The sequence below is a fragment of the Pollachius pollachius genome (assembly GCF_949987615.1).
Source record: "Pollachius pollachius genome assembly, chromosome: 20".
Classification (NCBI taxonomy): Eukaryota; Metazoa; Chordata; class Actinopteri; order Gadiformes; family Gadidae; genus Pollachius; species Pollachius pollachius.
The window spans coordinates 6,447,361-6,470,910 of NC_136953.1; the positions used below are offsets into that span (position 1 = coordinate 6,447,361).

Sequence of the window (23,550 nt, forward strand, 5' to 3'; positions counted from 1 at the left end):
GCGTTTAGTCTGACCGACTCTGAGATGTCAAAGCTGTTTGTGTGGTTTTGTTCTGTCAGTGCTAGCCGAGACGAAGACTGCCTTACAAACATGCCGCTAGCCACATTAGACCAGTGCCCTCAAACTTGAGTGTTTGACATTCGGTCTGACCACTAATGCCATGTTAGCGTAACAAGGTTAAGCATCAAAGCGTCTCCCTGACAGCACTTTTTCTGTGGTGTTTTAAATCACAGTGTATTGGAAACATGCAGCACACAGCCTTTTCTTCTCAGTTGTTTGATTATGAACTTGAAGAAATTACTCAAAAAGTCATATCTTCCTCTATCAGTAATTCATTCCTAATCCAGGCCTATTTTGTATCTAATCGATGAGGTGGATATTGACTGCTTTGTCAACCCCCAAATCCCACATTTTCCATCTGGAACATAGAGTCCATCTTAAACATCCCTGCCTACTGTACTATAGTAATGAAAGGCCTGATATTCACTGTCAAAGTGGCGGCGAAGCTAGCCCCATAAAAGTGGAGCTAGACACTGTTGATGGCTATAATGTGTTGTTTGTATGTTGCTGATTGACAAGATTTGAAACGAGATTGCTTTATACAACACTCCCTTAGTTACACAACCAATACCAGGTGCCTCCTGGCATCCTCTCCTCTCCCTCTCCCCAACAGGAAAACACCACTTTGCAACCGCTCTTCAATGGAGGGCAGAGTAACACCGGAGCCTACCCATCCCATGGGGCGGCCATGTTGGATCACGCCCCACTGAAATAATACAGGCCGACGCGGGTCAAGTGGCCCTGTGGGGAAGATATGGCTGCTCCAGCGGCATCAAGGGGGAAGCCGGAGGGCTAGACGGAGGGAGGACCAGCTGACAACATACCTAAGAAACAGTCTGCATGGCTGGGATAATATGATGTGTTTGAATTAAACACAGAAGAGATAGGATTCCCCGTCGGGTAGCCATTATGGCTCTGTGGTGGCACAATGCCGACCCCTGGTCGTTAAGGGAGTGAGTGATGGCTTTCCTGAGGGGGAGGCCATTTTGGATCTAATCCCAGTGGGACAGCACAGGGGGACCGGCTGGGAAGCTGCTAGGTTAAGTTCTCCATGGGGCCGCCATTCTGGCTCTGTGGGGGCCAGAGGGTCAAAGTGGAGCTGTTCTTTGTTTGATCCCCGGTTTCCCCACAGTTGGTGGGAGTCCATGTTGGGATCAGCGCATGGTTAAAACACATTAGCAAATTCCTTGGATGCTTGGCGTCAACCCTTATAATTCCCAGGTGGGAAGGGGTATAGTGGCCATAAACCTAGCATAAACCCAGCATTACACGAGCATTAACATAGAGTACACCTCGCCCTGTGAAATGTTCCCAGGCACTTGTTCACACAAAGAAAAGTCCAGACAACACAGAGCTAAACTTTAAAACGTACACAACTCAATGCCAATGACAGCAGAACTTACATATAACAACCATAAAATGTATGCTTGTGATTTTGTTCAGCAAAGCTCAATGTTTTCCTTGTTGTGCTCTCTCTCCCGATGGTCAACAGTTACTTTGAAGTTCATTACCGCTGGCGGGCCTCTCCGAGGGGAGCTAGCCAATCGGTAACCAGACTATTGTCTTTGGTTAGCTGAGCATGACGTCGTCAGCGTAGGTGAACGCAAGCAGCACTCCTTCCCTTTGATGCAAATCACAACGGAAACAGTTGCACTGCAAAAACTTCCAACAAAGACAAACATCCCTTTATCTCTAAGATTTCTCTCTCCTCACCTCGCCTCGCCCCCCCCCCCCCCCCCCCCCCCCCCCCCCTCCCCTCGCCATTTGTCTTACGGGTGACAAGAACGAGTGAAAAACAGAACTAATAAGAGACCAACCCCCTCCCCACCCCATCCACACCCTTGTCTCTCACCCTCTCTTCTCGTGGTTGACCTTTGACCCCCTCTGCAGAGAGGGGTCGGCTAAATGGAGGGAATGGAATCCTAAGTGAGCGTCCGACATTGGGCCAGCACAAGGGGAGAGAGAGAGGGGGGGGGGGGAGTAAATGTATAACCGCAGGAGTAACTATAAGTTTTCCACTTTAGTGATCTACTTTTTAAGATAGTCACTAATTAACCTGCTGAAGTCCTAGGAATGCGGTTAAGGATTTTCAGTGTGTGCACTTTACTTTATAAATAAACTTGGTCAAGCAGACTAATCATCCCATTCAAGTTGTGGAATCTCAGTGAACCTACAGTAACGTATACTACAGACTCCCATAATACATTTTAATCATAAAATGTAACAAAATATTGCACAAGCGGGTTGGATCAATAATTGGATGATTCTTGGCCTCAAATCAACCCTGCCTCTCGAATGACCTTAAGCTGTGGTGAAAATGTTAAACCGTTTAAATTCGACCTGAACTTCTTCCCAACGCAGTCGAGTGAAGACGCAGGGTACTTATGTTAAAAAAACGACCAAAGAAACCACAAGACGGCCGACACCAGACCCAGCGATGTGGTCGTCAGAAGAAAAGACCTGAACCTCGCAAAACCAGCCCCAAATGAAAACTCCAAAAGTCAAACACAGGCAGTCATACAAAAGAACATCCTGTATAACTCGCTAGCATTAAAAATAAACTGGTCCAAATCATCCCATGGAAGCCCATGTACGTAAAGTTCCCCACCACTTTGCAAAAGTACCATGGCGATGGGAAGCGCCTGTTTGTCGGCCATCTTTGAGGTGTTGTGCTCTCTTTTGTCGAATTGTTTAGGCCTGGACCCACAAAGAGCTCCATGGGAAAGTCTATTAAGGAGATGGAAGATGCCACCGTGGTTTAACCCGGTCGTAAAGAAGGCAAGAGTTATGGTACGAAGGCCTGTCTCTTCCTCTGTGTCCCTCTCTCTCTCGTTTCTTTCTTCTTCCCTGATGGACTGGTGGGGGGCTTACGCAATGGAAAGGTTGGTGGTTGAGGTGTTGGAGAAAAACATCTGTGGTCCTAACATGCATGTTTGACCAGATTCTTCGTCCATCTCGGTGACCAGAATGGACGGCATTTGAGGAGCCCACTCATTTCACCTAACCCCCCGGGGTCATAGGTTAGTCAAAGTATAGGCTGTTAAATATAACTGGTCGGCAATATGGAGTTTAAATGCTATGTGTTAGGTGACAAGTCAACAGATAAAATTACCTGCCTGTTCTTTATACAAAAATGAAATTGAAAGATAACACTTTTTCTATTTATCATGCATCATAGTGACCTAAACTGCTGCTGCGGTGTCACCCAAATCAGAGAACACTGCATCTTATCTCATTGTATACATCACGTTAAGATATTTACTGTCAAACTATCTTCCAAGAGGTAGCTTTGAACGCTGCATTAACTCTGTGGACCCTAACATTTCACAGGCTGTTCAGGTATTTCTTGTGACCTTGTGACCCCTGAGAGGTCCTCCGGTTGGAAGCTGTGAAGCTCAGGGCGTCGGGGGGGGGGGGTTGGGAGCCTGTGTCAACCCGACCCAGAACAGGCGAGAACATGCAAATGAACCTGGACGTGGACGACCTTTCCGACTGGTCCCTGTCGTACCTGCATGCTGAGCGTCGTCAAGCCTTATCTCCCAGCGCTAAGCGAGAGGGATCCGCAGGGATCCCTCTGACAGAATAGGGTCAATCTGTCTGCACCTGGGCGGCTGGTACCTGTCTTTATGGGGACTCCCCACCTGGCTCGGGCAATTTACTCTCCACCTATCAGGAGGGCCTGTTTATGGGGTCTTTAATGAGAGCTTCGGGGGGCTTTAATAGGACACATTAGGACAAGCGTATCGCTGTCTTAAGCAGGCTGAGGCCTTGTTTTTAAAGAAAGGGCCTTTAAATGTCATGTTAACTAGTCTGTTAAAGAGAAAACTTTTCTTTAGCGGGTGGGCTATTGTTTTTTACTACAAGCAGGTGTGCCAGGGGGACAAGCACAGCCTGATGGCCAACTCTCTTAAAACTCATGTTCATATTTTGTTAGAACGTTTTTGTTGCAGCATTGATTATTGAAAAGCACATATAGAATAGAGCTATGGGTATTTTCTTAAAAAACAAAAGCTCTTTGTCCTTGTATGTACCTTAAGTACAATGTGCACTATAGGATTACTGATTCATCCCAGAAGGGAAATTCTGGATTGCGTCCCTCCACTTTGATAAGATATCTTTTGGTTCTGCTCTTTGAGACACAACCGCGTTGATTGGATCTACCGGTTCACAACACAAGTTCAAGTCGTAAAACCTGACATGTTTCAACACAAAACACGAATATTTCTATGATCTAAAATCTTTACAATGCGGATCAGGTATCCTCTGAGGCCCGCACAACCAACAGGTGAGGGCATGTTCACTTCACCCCCCCCTGCCCCCCCCCCCTTTTCAGGCCTAATTTGCCACCAGTGGGCCCATCTGTCAATCACCTGGACTGTTATCAGGCGCTTTCCAGAGACAATACACCGCAGCGTTAAAGGTCCCATGGCATGCCACCAGGTGTGGTGTGATTAGCCGCTACAAGTCGTTTAGAAAATCTGCCCCTTATGACATCACAGGTGGGCGTGTCCACCTAGATGTGTGACGGATAGATGAGTAACGTACTTGCTGCAGTCCACTGGGTAGGCTGGTAGACTGATCTATCCAGCACACATCTAGATGGACACGCCCACCTGTGTGTGTGTGTGTGTGTGTGTGTGTGTGTGTGTGTGTGTGTGTGTGTGTGTGTGTGTGTGTGTGCGTGCGTGCGTGCGTGCGTGCGTGCATGCGTGCATGCGTGCGTGCGTGCGTGCGTGCATTATTGCAAGCAGGGGCGTAGGAATGAGTTTAACATTGGGGGGGACACATATCGGAAACCTGACAGATCCGTTAATGGTTTGAACAGAAATATGTCATAAACTAACTACACTGAAAAAATTCACAAATATATTTTATTCTACTAAAAATATACATTTGTAAATGTAAAGGAAAACACATTTTGAATGGCAGTAATGAACTGATAAATATCAAATCAATTCTCTAATTGCACGCTCAATCATCCAGTTTTTTAGAATAAGAAGCGGTGACAAGACGCTGTGTTGCGCTTTCAAAATAAAATAAAATATTTTTTTCCCCCGGTATAATTTTTAGGTGGGACAGATGCGCCTGTCTCCAATATTGGAGGGGACACGTCCCCTCCGTCCCCCCCAGTTCCTACGCCCTTGATTGCAAGTATGAGTAGCTTTTTGTGTTTGTTTGTGGCAGGGTGCAAGTATGTGTGTGTGTGTGTGTGTGTGTGTGTGTGTGTGTACGTGCAAATTTTGTGTGTATCTTCCGCTATAAAACGAGAACATCTGCCCTTGTTGGTGCTAAAACCAGAGCGCATTAGGTGTACATGTTTGCACATTGTATGTACATGTACATTGCTAAAGTCACACCTGTATATGGGAACATCCCATAATTAAAACACACACCCCCAGCAGTAGAGCCTAGTAACAACGGCTTCTGCCCTTTCACATCTGAAATCCAACTCCCACCCTGACCCCTGCACTCTCCGCTAGGCCACATATAAGTTTCCCACGCCAGGATTTATGGGTATTGAAGTCATTAAATGATACAGACAGCCCACACAACCACCCACCTACCCTACCCCAGACTAGCATAGAAATGTTTCTGAGCCTGGAAGAGGACATCTGTTCTGAGAGAGAAACCTAGAGAGAGGGACAGAGAGAGAGAGAGAGAGAGAGAGAGAGAGAGAGAGAGAGAGAGAGAGAGAGAGAGAGAGAGAGGTAAGGAGGTACCGGTTGAAGCAAAGGAGGTAAGGAGGTGGGGGAAGGGGTAGGAGGATAGGAAAGGAGAGGTGCAGACAGGTGTGTGACCTTTTGAGAGGGGATGGGGGGGTGGGGGTCAGGAGTAGCTAGAGTAGGGTGGCAGGGTAGCTGTGGTGATGACATGGAATGTTGTTGGCGCCCCTGGCAACGGTTCATTAGCCATTATTCCTCCATGGGCTGAATGAGGTTATGAGCCTGGACCTGTCCTCCCCTCCCCCCCACCCCTCTCCGTCCCTCCCCTTTTCCCTCCTCCCCTCTCTCGTCAGTCCCGGATTCCAGGATCCTAAATGTCACTTGGAATTCCGGCAGAATAACGAATGCCTGTCTGCCTGGCGAACATTCCAAAACTCACAGGTAGAACCCAAGCACTCTCGCGAGAGTTATCTCTGGACCAATCAGAGGGCCGGCTTATCAAGAGGTTAACATGCAATGACATCACCTTGTAGATAAAAGGTGATTAAAAAAACAACTTAAAAAGGAGTCTTTAGCAAATCTTAGCGAATGTGCTAAGGATTACAAGACTGCTTATCCAATATCCTTTTTTTTTATATTATCAAGATTACAAACAAACTAAATAAGTGGTCACAAGGTACACAAGGTAACAAAAATGCATGTGTGTGTGTGCGACGTTTGAGTGTGTGTGTGTGTGTGTGTGTGTGTGTGTGTGTGTGTGTGTGTGTGTGTGTGTGTATACGATCTCTTCCACGGTAGCCCTGAGCGCAAGTGATGTTAATTTCTAGGTTTGACAGCTACTCCATCAGACCTCAGAGATAATGAATGTGTTGTTGCTTGTGTGACAGAAGTAGATTGAGGCTACATCTCATCAATAACAGCATGCCAAAGGGCCTACTGTTCAAAGCAACACACTGACAGGTGGAGCTGATCAGTGAAGAGAACGGGGTGATGTCTGTAACTTACTATATCTAGCGATTTAAACAGTTTCAATCAAGATGACCTGCAGTGAATTCATGCCATGTCATTAAGGAGCAGGTAGGGGTTAGACAGTGACTACAGAGACAGGTCATTAAGGAGCAGGTAGGGGTTAGACAGTGACTACAGAGACAGGTCATTAAGGAGCAGGTAGGGGTGAGACAGTGAATACAGAGACAGGTCATTAAGGAGCAGGTAGGGGTGAGACAGTGAATACAGAGACAGGTCATTAAGGAGCAGGTAGGGGTTAGACAGGGAATACAGAGACAGGTCATTAAGGAGCAGGTAGGGGTTGGACTGTGAACTCAAGATACATAGCAAGAATGCCTGGTTAGGCTATGAACCGAACATGAGGGATCAAACCCGGAACCTTTTTAAGCTAAACACAACACTGCCCTCTCTTATCTAAACAAACTGCATACCGTCGGTGTGTTTTTAAGGAGCTCGCAGTCACGTAGATCGACTCCACAGATGACTGACTGTTCTAATAGGAGGGGAGGAGCGAACGTCTCCGCCCCGCGGCAGACATGTCACACACGGCGCTTGAGGATTACAGTTGAACATTGTAGTTAAATACTTTAATTGCGTATTGCAGCTATACATGGCCTCCAGCTATAAGGACAGATATTGAGGGATCGAACGCAGTAGCTGGGCGTCAGATACCCTAATAACTAGACTATCCACACTTAAAGTTCTAGATTGTGTCTAAAGGTGACGGCTATCATTTTGTTGTTGTTCATGTCTAATTTGCAATCAATTAATATCTGCTGACTGCTGGTTCCCAACCTTTACTCTATAGTACTTCAGGAGCACTGTTGCATGTTACCTCAGGTGTCATGTTCTATAGTACCTGAGGTGTTATATAGTACCTTAGGTGTGCTGTTTTAGATCTATAGTACTGATAGGTTCTATAGTTCCAGAGGTGTAGGTTCTATTGTACTTATAGGTTCTCTAGTACCAGACTGTAGCTCCTTCTGTACTTAAAGGTTCTATAGAACGAGAGGTGCACTGCTCTATAGTACCAGAGGTGTAGGTTCTATTGTACTTATAGGTTCTCTAGTACCAGACTGTAGCTCCTACTGTACTTAAAGGTTCTATAGAACGAGAGGTGCACTGCTCTATAGTTCCAGAGGTGTAGGTTCTATTGTACTTATAGCTTCTCTAGTACCAGACTGTAGCTCCTACTGTACTTAAAGGTTCTATAGAACGAGAGGTGCACTGCTCTATAGTACCAGAGGTGTAGGTTCTTTGTACCAGAGTTGTAGGCCTACTGTTAGTGGCATCATGGGATTTGAAGAAGATGTGAGGGTCCTTCCAAGCAAAGAAGCCCACCCCTCTCCCTGGACACGCACAGACTCGCTCTTTCGGTATGTACATTCATAACCACCTTGCTTCATCAATTATTTGCATGGATACCATCTTTCTTTCACTCTGCTGTTACACCTGCACATGCCTGTGTGCACTGCAGCGCACGTGTGCAAATAGAGACACACAATCATGGGAACACATAGATACACACAGTCACTGAAACACTAACGCACACAGAAGCAAATACCAATAATGAAGCACAAACACACAGACGCAATGCGTACACACATTCTTGGGAAAAAAAACACATCCTCACACGGTCACTGAAACACTTACTCACACAAGTAAATACCATTAATGAACAAACACACACACACACACGCATTTACACACACTGACCATTCAGAGAGAACCCTATCCCTTTGTGACCCCACCTCCTCACATAAACTCACACACAACCACACACAACCACACACACACACACAAACTGACCATTCAGAGATACCCTATCCCTTTGTGACTCCTCCTCCTCACACAAATTCACACACAACCACACTCACACACATACACAAAGACGCACACTCACACACAGACACTCGCACTCACTCACTTACACACACACACACACACACACACAAACACACACACACTATCCAAGCTGAGGTCCGGCCAGCTATTGAGAACTCTATTTTGGGAACGGGGGCAGCTAAATAAATATGTTGACAAACACACACCCCTGTAGCCACGCGCGAATAGCTCCCCAACGTTTCAACCGACCATGTCTGTAAACAGACCCGTCATGACCTCAGAATGTGGCGCGAGCGACCGCCGAGAACCAGCTGGAGCTGCCCCGGTCCTTGTATGTTGTATCTCTCTGCTGACAAAGAACCCGGTACCCCTGGGAAGCCCGCTTACTATATTCACTATCTAGTCGTTTAGCAGCCGCTTCTATCTAGACGCGTCCCACAGTGAATCCAGATATAATTACGGCACAGGGCGGGGCTAGAGGTCATCCTGCTCAAGGTTGCCTTCTGATTGGACCGTAGACATCGGGGTTCTGAACCCGGTGCATGTCGGCTGGGACTGGAACACCCTGACACACTTCACCATGCTGCCCCCCCTCCCAGCCCTCCGACATGTGCATTATTCGTAACGGTTCTGTTCCTCATACAGAGAACCGGGTGACACAGTTCCTCTGTTGTTCCTGCTCATTAGCAGAGGTGGCCATTCAGGGGACTGGGGGTCGGGGCGAGGCCCCATTCAGTGTTCACAACCACCGGAGTCGAAGCTAAGGCTGCGCTAGGCTAAGGGGGTGAAACGGACAGGCAGGCTGCCAGCTAGCAGGGCGCTATAGTTAGCCCAGTGCAGTGTCACGATGAGCCTCAGTCAAGAGGCCAGGGACGAGTTCAGGAGACACATGGCCACAAGGAGCGCATTGTAAAGCAGCTGATTGACGTGGTTTAAAAAAGTAAACCAGTGACCGAGCTGCCCAGTTGACTGAGCTGTCAACTGCCATGCTAACACAGCTCCACTGCAATGAATAATCAGCACGGTTTGACAATTAAAGTCTACCAAAATACTGTACTACAAATAGTCATTTCAAACACCTTTTTTTATCATTGTAAACTTAACTGAACACAATTTGACAAATGAAATCCATCAAAAGTAGTATGAATAAAAACTGTGAGGGATATGAAAACAAACAGCAAAGCATTGACAAGACCATGCTGTAGTATCCCTGGTTCATTCAGCAAACAGCCTGTAGCTAGATAAGAAGCCTCAAGGCAGCGTAGCCAGATGTAGTGCCAGGCCAGCCTATGGAGGAAACTGGGCCATGGTTAGCCAGCACGGACCATAGCGAGGCCCTCGTTAAGACCATTTAAAGGAGACATATTATGGCGTTTTCCAACAGGTAAACATAGTATTTGACTTCCAGAAAACATGTTTATGAAGCTGTTTGCTGGAAATAGCTTTTAGGAATCGAAATCTTGCCTGCCACTATTCCCCTCTGTTTCAGTCTCTTCAGAATGCGCTGTTTCTGGTGTCTGTAGCTTTAATGCAAATGAGCTGCTGCCCATTGACCAATGAGCTATCAGACTGAACCACAGCATGGAGGAGAAGGGATTGCTGCTGTTTGCAGACTCCTGGAGCTCTATATCTATATAATATGATACTATATTATATATGATATTATATATAATATCACAGTCAAAAGCTATGTGCGCCTCGGATGATATTATGAATCATAAAGACTGCGTCTGACGTCTCTGGGACTTCCACAACAAGTTAAGACTCGATGTGGGGGACATCTCGGCCATGGTTGGGAAAAAATTGGGGGAAAGGAACTTTGGCCTTGACTCTCCGAAGTCCATGAACCGCGACATGGAGGGGAAAGGGATTGTACTCCTGGAGCTGAACTGCCGCCGAAGCTTTCCGGCTGCTCCCGGCGGGTGTCCTTCGGGAGCTGAAAAGTCTGGCGGCGGTAGGGTGGCGGCAGTCGGGCAGCTCAAATTCTTATCTATGCTCTGATTGGAGGGGAGTGGGGAAGCGGGAGGTGATATTCAACTGTGCCCCCTTCCCACGTAGGAGGGGGCGCCGAAACTGACTCGCTCGTTTGGTAACTGTAGGCGGGGTACTTTCAGAAAAGCGTATCTCACTCAAAAAATCATGTGCAGACTTTTTTCACAGTTTGTATGCGTGCGGGAGCACCAGAGACCCAAAACAACACCCCGAATCCCAGGAAAAGTGTTGTTTTCATAATATGTCCCCTTTAAAGGAGAGGCCGGGAGGGCTGAGTGACCTTGATGCAGATAAAATCCACTCGCTAGGTTTGGAAAACAACCTGACTCCCTCGTCAGCAACATTCCTCGCTCCACCCAGAGGACAGAGACAAACGTCTCTGTCAACCCCCCCCCCCCCCCCCCCAGATCCATCCATCTCTAACCTAATACCTAAACTTAACCATCTCTTACCTTATACCTCAACTTAAGCATCTCTAACCTTATCCCAACATTTAGCCATCTCTAACCTAATACTTAAACTGTTTCTAACATAATACTATAACATAACCATCACCAACATAACAGCTTAACATTAACATCTCCAACCCACAGCTAAACTCTACCACCGCTCAATCATTTCTAATGAATCATGAGAAATGCTGACCAAAAGTCAAACGTCAAACGTCCTCAAGACACGACAGAACCGTAAATAATTGACAAACGAAGGGGAGGACGGAGAATATATCACCGCAAGCATTGACCAATAAACGCATCAGCGGTGGACTGTGAAAAGCCCTGGCTGACCTGGAGGGCTGAGGGGTTGACAGATTGACAGACAGAGCCTGACAGAGTGGAAACAGGGGGCGTTGTCAGCCCTGATGTACAAGATGAGGGGATGAGAGTTAAGGCCCCAGGATCGACCCCTCGGCCCCCCTGATCGGGAGCTTCTCGCCCATACAGAGGGCCAGAGGAGCCTCTGAATGACAGCTAACTGCCCAGGAATGCACCGCCCTGGATGGCCCAGCAAGACAAATTGGGAAGGTGTTCATGGTTTGAGGCTGTTTGCCTGGCTGTTAACGCACTGACATCGGTTACCCGGAGGCTAAGCTGCCGGTGTTTGCATTTCCAGGACTCTGTCGGAGGCAGGAGTCGTGCGGGTGCAGAGTAAACATGTTGAGGGTTTGAAAGATCTGCCCGTCGTAACTCATTATCCACCTGACACGCCGGTTCTGTTGGATCAAAATGTTTTCATCAAGACACTGTGTCTTGATGAAATGAGCAGTGATTTAAAAATTGACAGCTCCAGTTTTTTACAGATTGATGTTGCGCTACATCAGAGTAGAACGGTTGTCTCACTGGTTGGCTGTGCTTTGACCACACACCTGTTTTTAGACTCTGCATTGTTATCACCAGGCTCACCGGAGCAGCAAGACAGTAATGGACAGCTGGCCCAATGCAGGGGTTTGGGGGGAAACATATTCAATTGAAATGAGGATGACATGATAGATGGGCAGAGGAGAGTGCGTGTAGGAGCCAATTCTACCTGTCGATCTGCTCGCCTATCTGCCAGTCATTCAGCTTACCTGTCTACCTGCTTGCCTATCTACCTGTCTACCTGCTTGCCTATCTGCCTGTCTGTCCGCTTATCTGTCTACCTGCTTGCCCGTCTACCTATCTGTCAATTTACTTGTCTACCTGCTTGTCTATCTACCTGTCTGTCAGCTTACTTATGGACCTTCCTGCTTATTTAGCTGTCTGGCAATGTACCAGTCTACCTGTGTTTACCTATCTAGCCGTCTCACAGTTGACCTGTCTACCTCTGTTCCTATGTACCTGTCTCACAGTTTACCTGTCTGACAGAAGGATGACTACAGATGAAGTGATGGAAAAGGTGAGCAGGGGAGGAGTCGTTAATCACAGCTATAAAGGTACCAACCAAGGGAATTTTCTATGACACAAGGTCTGCACCAGGCCCAGGGCAGGGGTGTGCGTCAGCATGGATACAGTAACCGAGGAATGCGTGGGCGTGGCCTGAGCCGGCAGGGTTTTTACTTTCAATGTAATAACGCTGCAATCGGTCTCTAAAGTGTTTCCCGGGGGACTTGATCTTGAACACAAATCGGCAAAAGAATCCCATTTGATCTTCAGGTCAAGACAAAAATGTGAAGGCGACACAAACCCCTGTTCTGTTCTCTGCACCACAAGTCTATATGTTACGAATGAGGAACACCTTCCCTTTAATTTCCCATCCCGTCGCCATTCGTGTGCGCACGTTTTTGCACGTGTGTGCATGGCGGGGCGCTGAAGGCCCCGACTGAACCCCCTCCAGACAAAGGGCGTTGTGTTTCCGCGGCCCCGTGCACAGACTTGCTCCTGATGATTACCGGGATGCGCCGGGGGGGGGGGGGGGGGCGCTTGATCCCGGTGTCTCGGTCGGCGACGGGCGGTGTCTAATGGTAGAGTAATGATGCGGTTAAGCTGAGACCCCGGCATCAAAGCCACCGCAACCGGGGAGCTTGACAGTCAAGTTTGAATAAAGAAGAAGGAGAAAACCCTTCCGACCTATGGCTGGGCTTCATTTCCCCAACTTGCCCGTCGGGGTTTAATTGTTATTGTTAAGTGTTGGCTTCAATTAATTGTAAATCTTGTTCTTGCTGCGTCATCCCGCCTTGTTCGAGCACTTTGGATTGCAGCGTACACTATAAATCAAGTCTCGTTGACTGACTGAGCCTAGAGAGAGCGTTCTAGAATCCCAGCAACGGGAGGTCCGTTGACCTCAATATTCTGATGGAATGTGTACATTCAGATGGAGGGGACAGCGGGTACACATGCCCGAAGACGCGGTGCATTCACAGCCGACAATGGGAACTACGGATAAAAGATACAGGTGATTCAGTGTACAGGTAAAGGAGACTAGCTGAAGAGAAGGAGAGAGAGGGAGAGATTCCTAGAGAGTAGAAAAAGAGAGGCAATCAACTGAATGAAGCAAACCAAAGTGGGTACAGGATAGATAAACGCAGCCAAGAAGAGGGAAAAGAACATGAGGGACTGATAAAAAGAAGAGGGAGGGGAGAAGGACTTAATTCTACAGTGCTTTTGTAGCTCTAGTGAGAACATACGGCCCCAGGTTAGAGATGGCATTAGGAGAGAGGGACAAGGAACGTCCGACATGCTACGACAGCACCAGCCAGGGAGACCGCCAGCTGAACAGCCCCACCTTAACTCCTCTGACAGGCCGAAAGACCTCCGCAAACACAGCCCGGGGCTCCAGGGAGATCCCCCTCCAACCCTCTGCTCCCCCTACACCTCCTCCACCCAACTCCTTCACCGCCCACCCCCAACTCCTCATCCACCACCACCCAACTCCCCCCCACCTCCACCAGCGCCTCTACCACCTCCTCTCACCTCCTTCCCCAAGCACCACCCTAAACTTTCCCTGCCCCGCAAGCCACCTGCTCCACCTTCTCCGCCAACTTCACCCCTTCCAACAATACAACCTCCTCTTGCCCAATCTCCCATTTGAACAACCTCCCCACAACACCACCTCCACTCACACTGTCATCCCCAACCTCACCTCCTCCACAACTTTCCACCAGCTAACCTTTCCCCTCACTTTATAAAACACACACACGCCCTCATCCTATTTTTTGTGTGTGTTTATGTTTTTACAACTCATCCCTTGTTCCTGAAACGCAGGGGAATAAGAGAGAGAGAGGGAGAGAGAGAGGGAGGGAGAGAGTGACAAAGTGCGATAAACAAATGTAGAGAGGGCCAGAGGATGGAATGTTAAGCCGTCGCCACGGTCACAGAGCCCAGCACCTCCCCCCCACCACCTCCCTTCACATCAAGTCGCCACGCGAACCCGTCCGCCTTTGTGATCTATCTGACCTCTGACCTCCCCTGCTCACCGAGACCAATCTGGGGACAATCCCAGCTGTGTGCCGGCCGGGTGAGTGAGGTTTGGTTTTGGTCCGAGAATTACGCACACAGGGGAAGACAAGCGCAGAGCGCCGACATATTCACTGTTGAACAGACGCTTTCATCCCCTTGGACTTACAGTGAATTATTTAAAGGGACAGGTCATTAAGGAGCAGGCAGAGCTTGGAGGGCGTCTTGCTCAAGGGCGCCTACAGGTTGGACTGCACACCATGGGGGATCGAACCCAGTACCTTTTAGACGAGAATCGGACGCCTGAACCACTGCACTGTCATGCACAAATCTGTACACTTCAATACAAGTATATTTGAATAAAAGGGATATTATTCACTGTAAATCAGTCCAACCCCCTTACTGTCTTGTGGCGGTGCGCAATAAGGTTACACAAATTCCCAGTCTTTTACACAGACGTGTGGCACACCTGGAATTGAGGATGATGCTATTTTATACTGTGGAGGAATTCTCATTTGGAGTCTGGTTATGAATTCACTCAACGAACAGAACTCTGAACGCATCACAGATGGAACATGAAATGCATCGCATCGATGGAGGTGGATCGCACCATTCTACAGGGGACCAATGCAGACATCATTACAGGCAACAGCTATAGGCACAGATAAGGGCCCATGGCTGGAACTATGCATTCAATCGGTCCATGCCATCAACAGGCGCTCCGAAGTTCAAAATCAATATGTGTTTTCTTTTCCTTTTTTAACAGGCTCCAGCACATCCATGACAAAGACAATAATGCTTAGATGTCTGTCAGCGGCTGTCAGTGCTTGACAGGGAGATGGCCAGAAAGAGAGGGAACAAAAATGCATGCGGATTTCTCAGAATTTCCCAACGCATACAGATTAGACACCAAGTCAAACACAAGGGGAAAGGGAGAGAGAGACAGACAGAGAGGGAGAGAGATAGATGGAGAGAGATTGAGGACGTAACCGCTCCTCTCCCTTCTCCGCTGTATCTCTCTCTCTCCCACCAAATCCCTGTTTGTACTGTAAGGCCAGGCCCGGCTGCATTCCACCGAGCTCTAAAGACATTCACCAAACACTAAACACTAAACTCAGACCCGCCAGCCACCATGACCACCAAAGCTAAACACTTTACTTTGAGTCTATCTACATTTGAACGTAACATAGCCGACTGAAGCAACAACAACAGGGGGTATTAAGGTGGTGTTTCAGTTTTCCTTGTCTGCAGTCATCTTTTGCAACCAATTTAACAATAAAAAACGATGTCTTTCTACATTATTCTGCCGGGTTCTAATGCTTGCTACTGGTTTCCATTTAATTCTAAAGGTTTCCTCAGGATTCTAGAAGTTGTACTTGGCTCTAGTGCAAGTTGGTATTGTCTTCTGGAAGTTTCTGTTGGTTCTACATGTTTCTACTGGTTTCTAGTGGGGTCTGGTTTGGGGCGATGAATTTAGGTCAGGTCATGGGTTTTTTTCTCCAGAAAAAGCACACACACAATGAAACACACACACACACACACACACAAATATATTCCATACACAGACACACACAGACAATCAAACACACATACACACACACAATTAACCACAGGCAGGTAACAGAGTCTTTAATCAGGGGCGTGAAAAGGAACTTTGTGGTTTTCAACAGAGAATATAACCTGCAGAGTGTGTGTGTATGAAAGAGAAAGAGAGAGAGAGAGAGAGAGAGAGAGAGAGAGGGAGAGAGAGAGAGAAAACGATGGGAGCCATCTGCATGATGGTCAAGGACCACAGACTGAGACGGTGTGACCTTACAGTCACACTCGCACACCGTTAGACACACACTGGCACACCTTATCTGGGATGTTTAGAAACAGTTCAGAACATGTTCCTGAGCTGGGCTCATCTCGGAGACTGCACGTGAGTGCAATACGACCTGGGTCCCCTCACGAAATGCTCTGGACGCTATAAGCTTCCAGACACAAACAGAGTGGAAGACGTATACAACAATGGCTCCACACCTGCACACACAGTGGAACACACCAGGGAAAACCAGACAAAGGGAAAAAAAAAAAGCATGACGGGTGGACAGACAGACAGAGAGACAGACGGACAGAGGAGGGTGAACCTTCAAACAGACCACTAATCAACCGGTGACGAATTGCTTGACTTAAGGAAGCACTGAGGGCGGAGTGTGATCGGGGTGTGTGTCGACATATGCATGTGCGTGAAACGCCGGGTGCATGTGGTTGGGTGTCGCTGCAGATGGGGTGTTTGTAGGTGCATGTAATGGTGGGTAAGGAGGGAGAGAGAGAGAGAGAGAGAGAGGTGGAGGGGGGTACAAGGAGCCACAAATCAGGCAGTGATCAACTTGAGGAATGCTCCAGCCTCCAGCACCTGCAGATGAACGGGGGGCAGGCAAGTCCTACCAAGTATACAGGAATTCAGCTGGGGGGAGGAGGGGAGGAGGGGAGGGGGGAGAGAGGCGGAGTCGGGGCATAAAGGAGTTGGGGGGTGAGGAGGTGGGGGGAGAAGATGGAGGGGGAGAAAGAGAGAGAAAGGAAGGGAGAGGAGGGGAGGAAGGAGAGAGATGCGGTTAATATAGGAAAGGTGTGCGTGTGCATGAGCGTGTGTGTGTGTGTCTGTGTCTGCATGTGTGTCTATGTGTGTGTGCAAGCATTTGTGGCTATTGTGGCTATACTATTGTGGCAGTATTGTGTTTTGCGACAGAGGTTACTGGGCATGCAGAGACGGTAGAGATTACAGAATCATAGACACACACACTGTCTATTGCAAAGAAACACGATAAGAACTGAGAGGAGGGGGGAGAAAGCGAGGGAGGAAAGAGAGAGAGAGGTTGAAAGAGAGAGTGAGGGGGAGAGATGATGAGAGGGAAAGAGAGAGGAGTGAGGTAGAGGGAGGGAGAGTAGTAGAGGACGATGGAGGGAGGCATCGAGAGATGGAGAGAGAGCAAGAGAGGGAGAAAGGGAGAGAGAGAGAAAAAGAGAAAGGGAGAGGGATAGCGGGCGGAAGAGAGAGGAAGATGGAGGGAGAGAGGGAAAGAGAGAGATCCCTGTCTCTGTTCTTCTGTGTTTCTCCCCCCTCTCCTCCACTTCCTCTCTTCCTTTGCTTCCTCCTTACCTCACTACTGTGTGACGTTTTCGCTGTGCCAACACACACACACACTCACACACACACTGACAAATACAGATTTTGTCATTCCATGTCCAAAATTATAAGAATATTTATGTGAAACATTCATATTCTTTATAATAGTTGTTTGGTCTTCCAACAGAGAGATAGAGAGAGGAAAGAGAGAGAAGGAGGAAGACAGAGAGACAGAGAGAAAGGGGGAGAGAAAGAGAGAGATGAGAGACCTAATGAATTACAACACTGTGGCTTTCTCTCTCGCGGTCAGTCTGTCTGTAATATATCTTTGCAGTTAAATGTGTACAGCCACACACACAGCCAGAAAGACACACACACACACACACACACACACACACAGCAGCGGGCAGGTTGCCAAGCCACAGGGCTAACCGGCAACCTTGTCACCGTGGTTACGCCAACCCTGCATTCCAGACCAACCAATAGATTCATCTGTCACTCACTCACACTGACCAACACATACAAAACCCACACACACACACATTCGGGGGCTCACGCACACAAACACAAACCACAATAGCCGATTGGGAAGTGGGCAGGGTTAACTCGGGTTAATGGGCCATCATTCCTTTCAGAACCAGAAAGAGGATTCTCCTTGTCCTAGCAGTCGCAAGCAAGACACTAACGCCAACAGGTATAGAGCTCAAGTTATAGATCATATAACCTATCAAATCCTAAAGTGTGTTTGTGTGTGTGTGTGTGTGTGTGTGTCTCTGTGTGTGTGTGTGTGTGTGTGTGTGTGTGTGTGTGTGTGTGTGTGTGTGTGTGTGTGTGGTGCAAACTAAGCGCGCAAATAATGAACACACCTAAAAAAGTTGTAAAATATTTATACAGGCTATATATTGAATGTATATATAAACAGATATCTAACATATATATATATATCTTTATAGATATTGATATAGATATCATACTTTATGTTTACAAGGTTGTATTATTTCTTCAGGAGGATGACGGATACGAACCATTATTAAAATGAAAAAGAAAAATCCCAGTAGAGTGAAAATATATCCATCAGTGCATCGGAATAAGTTAATTACACAATTTGTTAAAAAGACAACACGAAATCAGAATTACCTTTTTTTTTTATTCTGCCGGGGGTTGCCTAAATAACACGTGTCCTCAATATTATTCTGCTCATGAATATTTAAGTGGGGGGAGGCGTGGCTATGTATCCTCAACTTTCTGAGCGGGCCAACTCAAATGTTAACTACTACTCATTAAATCCAAGGGTCTGAAAGTACATGGGGCGAGGCCCTCTGCGTTACCAACCAATCACTGAACATAAACGGGGAGGTTATTGGTTGGTAACAGCGTGAGGTCCCAACAACTGTACTTTCAGACTCTTGGATCGAGACACTAGAACTGAGGCAGCGTTTGACAATAATCTGTCCTTTAAAACGGGCGCTCGAAATAAAATCGAAAAAGCCACAATAAGCAAGGCAAAGGGTCTACCACAGCATACGTTAAGAGCTTTTGACAACCTCTGACGATCTGATTTCTGTCATCACCGGCTGATGCTCAACAAACGGCCCGGCATGAGTCCGATATGAGAATAAGTTTAGGACAGCAATGCAGACAAACTATGACGCATTCACACACATGTTTATAGATAGGTTATTATTTTATAAAGATCACGCAGAGTAACTAGAGCAGAGATCTTGCACACACAGAGACACACACACACACACACACACATCTATACACACAAAGAAACAGACACACACACACCGTGCGTGTCCATCCCCGGACTCGATTCAAAAGTATGAACGCTGCGTGAAGCACCGGTTAGAAGCAGTCGTAACTTTACTAAAGACAAAAACACACAACATTTTACTGTCGCCTTGTTGGCGAATCGTGTTCAATAAACGTATTCCCTCATACACATGCAGAGCTAAACAAGTCCTGGGACATAGGCTACGTCTGCGTTTGAGGCAGAGGTCTACCTGGTAAACAAACAAACGCAGGGATTGAGTGGAGGGTCTACTAAACAAATGGCCGATAGCAGTGAAACAGGACTTACTCCGTGCGTCGACTGCACTGCCACGGCCACCGCTAGCACGCAAATCCTGCAGAGAGGAAAACAAAATAAAGGTAATGAGACGAGTGGTGGCTTGAAAATAAAATACATCCACGTAATCCGGGAAAACATGAATGGAAACAAATAACCCCTTGGGTTAGTTAAAAGTTGGAGACATCGCGTGGCTAAGGAAAGATTGTGATTACTTTCCGGACCAGAAAACTCACCAGAATTTCATTTTTTGATTCGACCCGTGGTGGAGGAGAACCGCTGCCGATCTCCCTCGTCTTCACCAGCCGCTGAAAGGAGCTCCAAAAGCGCTCATCAAGTTACCTACACACCGCTCATCTACCCGAGCCGGGAGTACACACAGACACGCACACACACATACAGAGAGAGATAAAGTAGTGCACCTAAAACGACACAGTCTTCCTCCCTCCGGAGAGGTGTACAATATACACAGTGTAAACCCGGTTTCAATTAAAAGCCGATAGGGCCGCTAGTGTTTTTTTTTAACGAAATGGAAATAATGTTTTCAACTCACCAAAGCTCAGTGGTCGATATCTGCTGCTCGGCTGTCGCGTTCCGCACACGCTACACTTCTCGGGAGCGCACGAGAGAGGCACAGTGGAGGCGGGACTAATCCCTGTCACTCAAGCTCAGTATACCTATGGGTCGGTGCCTCGCAACACGTCCGTGCAGTGTGATCTGTCTGAGAGAAGTTAAAGTAAAATTTGAACGTTCACTAACTTCTATAACACTGTGGTTTTGTATAATATGATCAGCCATTATGATCACGTGAATTCCCAAAGACATAAACATTTTTAAGTAGGCTATGCAATCTACTTTTCTCCAATATGCAAACTTTTCTTACGAAATATAGCATTTCAATGGAGAGGAGATATTGAGTTCAGAAGGAAGTGTTATGAATAAATGAAGATGAAAGAAGAATAATAAGTAATAATATATATAATAATAAGAATAATAATAAGATCAAAGGATGCAGGTGTAACTGCAGCAAATTTTAACAAAAATAACAAAGTTAATGAATACTAGTACGAATTGAAATATCCACAATATACCCCAACCTATACACACTGCCAACTGTTTTCTTGTATTTTATATAAATAGTCTTCTCTCTGACTTCACCACATCTTCCGTTGAAACCAGACTTGATTCCACATGGTGAACATTTGTGAGATTTGTTAATAACAGACTACGATCCATAGCGCACACAAACCATATTAACTTCTTCATTCAAAGCATTGATTCTGCTGTTAACTGTTAAACTCATGTCTTGCAGTGTTTGTTGCACTTGTTAATAACTTTGCAGTTTGGGAAGAAAAATGGTCCTGTAATAACACTTGGATTTGACGGAAAGATGAATAGTTAGGACACTTGAATTGTGAACACATTCACCTGAATACTGTTTAGATGTCTGAAGTCTCCCGTTAGAGTTAGGGATAAGGTTAGAGTAATGCCTAACGCTAACCCTAACCCTAACTGGATGCCTGAGCTTCACCCATAACCACTCACAGATTCCCATCTAGAGATCCTGTCTCCTATGTTTGTGGTGGATGTGGATAAGTTAATTGGTCTAAATTAATATCAACATATAGCAAATATAAATATGAATACAAATGAAAACTGCTGGGAATTAAAGTATAAAGAATATCAATGCGATGCGAAACACTAAACACTGATGATGTGTAACAGACTGTTTATTACTTTAAGTCGTGTCACTCTTTGACATTAACTGGTATTGATTTGAATAGGATTTCATGGACCACATCGTGTCTGAACGCCCACAGACATCCAGATGCCTGTCAAATTTGCCTGGAAGAGCTGGCTGCTTGCTTCCAAATTACAGATGTTTAACATAGTTGCTCAGGGTCTAAACGAGTGGAACAACATCAAAGCGAGGCCAGATGATGTATGGAAACCACTGGTGCCCGTAGCATTGCTCGCTATCAAGTGTCAGATCCGAGAGGTTGACCTTTCATAATCCTGGCGGAATGCTGCGTGTTGAGGCACAAACACAAAATGTCTTGAAAGGTTTTAATGTCAAACTCTTTTTCTCGTGGCCTCGGGCGACGTAAAAAAAAAAGAAGAAGACAACTCGAAGCCGCGGTGAAAAAGTGAAGGTACCAAACGTATCCCTCCGCCTCCACCCGCTCTCGCCTAACATCACGTTTCGCATAAAAAGTTAATACAACCTCTAACTGGGGAGGGGTGTGTAACATTGGGCACTTTGGAGGGGTTTCTTTCGTCCCACATTTCGGTGCGGGATTTTTTTTTCTTTGACGCGCAGCTGCAGCAGCAGCAAGTGGCGCTGCGGCGGAGGGGGGGAGATAGAAAGTAGATCCGGTTCGCAGGTTCTGCCAGTCGAGTCCAGGAAAAGTTGAGACCGACGGCGGCAGACGAGAAGGCTGCAGGAGCCCCGCACCACTTGTTGCAGCCCGCCGAGAGAGAGCTACACTCCGGCGCCTTTTTATACACACACATACACACACACACACCGACAGGCACACACAAACAAACGCGCGTTGAAACCGTTTTTCCAACAACAGTGTGCGACGGCGTACCATGACTCCAGCTCTCCCCAGAGAGTAGGCTCGAGTTGAAGTTGAGAGTTGAAAGCCGGCGGACCCTTTTGAGTTCCTAGCTCCCCGAGATGAACAGTCCGCGGACTGTGCGCGTCCTCGCGGCGCTGTCGCTGCTCGTACTGTGCGTCGCCGTGCGGGAAGCCCGCTCTGCGGTAAGTGCCCTTTACGTTTTATTATCCACCATTTGTTAACTTACACCTTTGTTATATGCACGACAACCTTAACGTCCCCGACGCACGCACTGAACCGAGCCGGGGCTCGCTCGCTCCCCTCGCCTCGTCCCCGGTTTACTTTGAGGGTAAAGTGTATAAATAGAAGACGTGCCTTAAAACAAGTGCGCGTCTTTAGAATAATATTAATAGTCATCAGAGTCGTGCGTTGTCACTGCAACAAGCTTTGATAGTAGCGCGGTTTGAGGCGCGCCGCACGTTACCGGGGCTCGGGAAGTCGGTAAGAGAGTCTCTGCTGGGCTGCACACACACACACACACACACACACACACACACACACACACACACACATACACGCACGTACGCACGCACACACACATACATACATACATACATACATGCATACATACATACACACACGCGCGCGCGGACGTGCGCGAACACAAACACACACACAAACACACGCGCGCGCACACACACACACACACACACACACACACACACACACACACACAAACACACCGGCCACCCCTCTCGTGCGCAACGTGATGAGGGTATTTTTTAACTTTTTCAAGTCCACCGTGAAAATGTACCAATTTAGAATCAAGAGCACTGATAAGACATAATCCATCAATAACAACCATATTAAAGTCTGAGAAGACTTTAATATGGTTCTAACGACAGACACCGGACACCATGACCATACTCATGTGACCATCTTTCTCCTGGAAAGTGTCTGCTTGAACCAAGTCAGCTATCCGCCTTGGTCTTGCGTGTTTGTATTAAGGTGATATTGAATGACATCCTTTGCAGCAGCAGCAGGTGTGTGGGGGTCCTCTTAGAGCTGGGGGACACACCTGAGGCCCATGACATCACTGAGGGAGAACGCACAGGAGACTCAGAATCACATAACTGGAGGAATGTTGAGTGTTATAACTAACGGTGAAGAACCTCCGTGGACTCGCCTCATGCAAACACACAAGCGTGTGTTTACAATTGTGTTGTTGGCTTGCCGTGACTCAACATGGTGGTTTAGCCTACAAATCAATTTAGCGAAGTGTCTTGTGCAGGTTCATGTGCAGAGCCTCACAAATTAACCCAGGAAAACCTCCTTGAATGTGTGTTTCAACGTCAAACGTTGCCGTTTG

General features: G+C 47.1%; 2 protein-coding genes across 2 annotated transcripts in view; one reads left to right on the forward strand and one right to left on the reverse strand.

Annotated features, from left to right (window-relative positions):
* col4a6 (collagen, type IV, alpha 6) overlaps window positions 1–20,233 on the reverse strand; it is an 87,320-nt gene extending 67,087 nt beyond the window's left edge. Inside the window, 3 exon segments of the mRNA XM_079758177.1 lie at window positions 19,630–19,675; window positions 19,854–19,974; window positions 20,171–20,233. Of these exon segments, the coding sequence (XP_079614303.1) occupies window positions 19,630–19,675; window positions 19,854–19,864 (57 nt within the window). The 5' untranslated portion in view covers window positions 19,865–19,974; window positions 20,171–20,233.
* A 1,769-nt stretch (window positions 20,234–22,002) lies between these two features.
* col4a5 (collagen, type IV, alpha 5 (Alport syndrome)) overlaps window positions 22,003–23,550 on the forward strand; it is a 44,675-nt gene continuing 43,127 nt past the window's right edge. Inside the window, exon 1 of the mRNA XM_079758420.1 lies at window positions 22,003–22,384. Within this exon, the coding sequence (XP_079614546.1) occupies window positions 22,301–22,384 (84 nt within the window). The 5' untranslated portion in view covers window positions 22,003–22,300. The remainder of the gene's footprint in view (window positions 22,385–23,550) is intronic.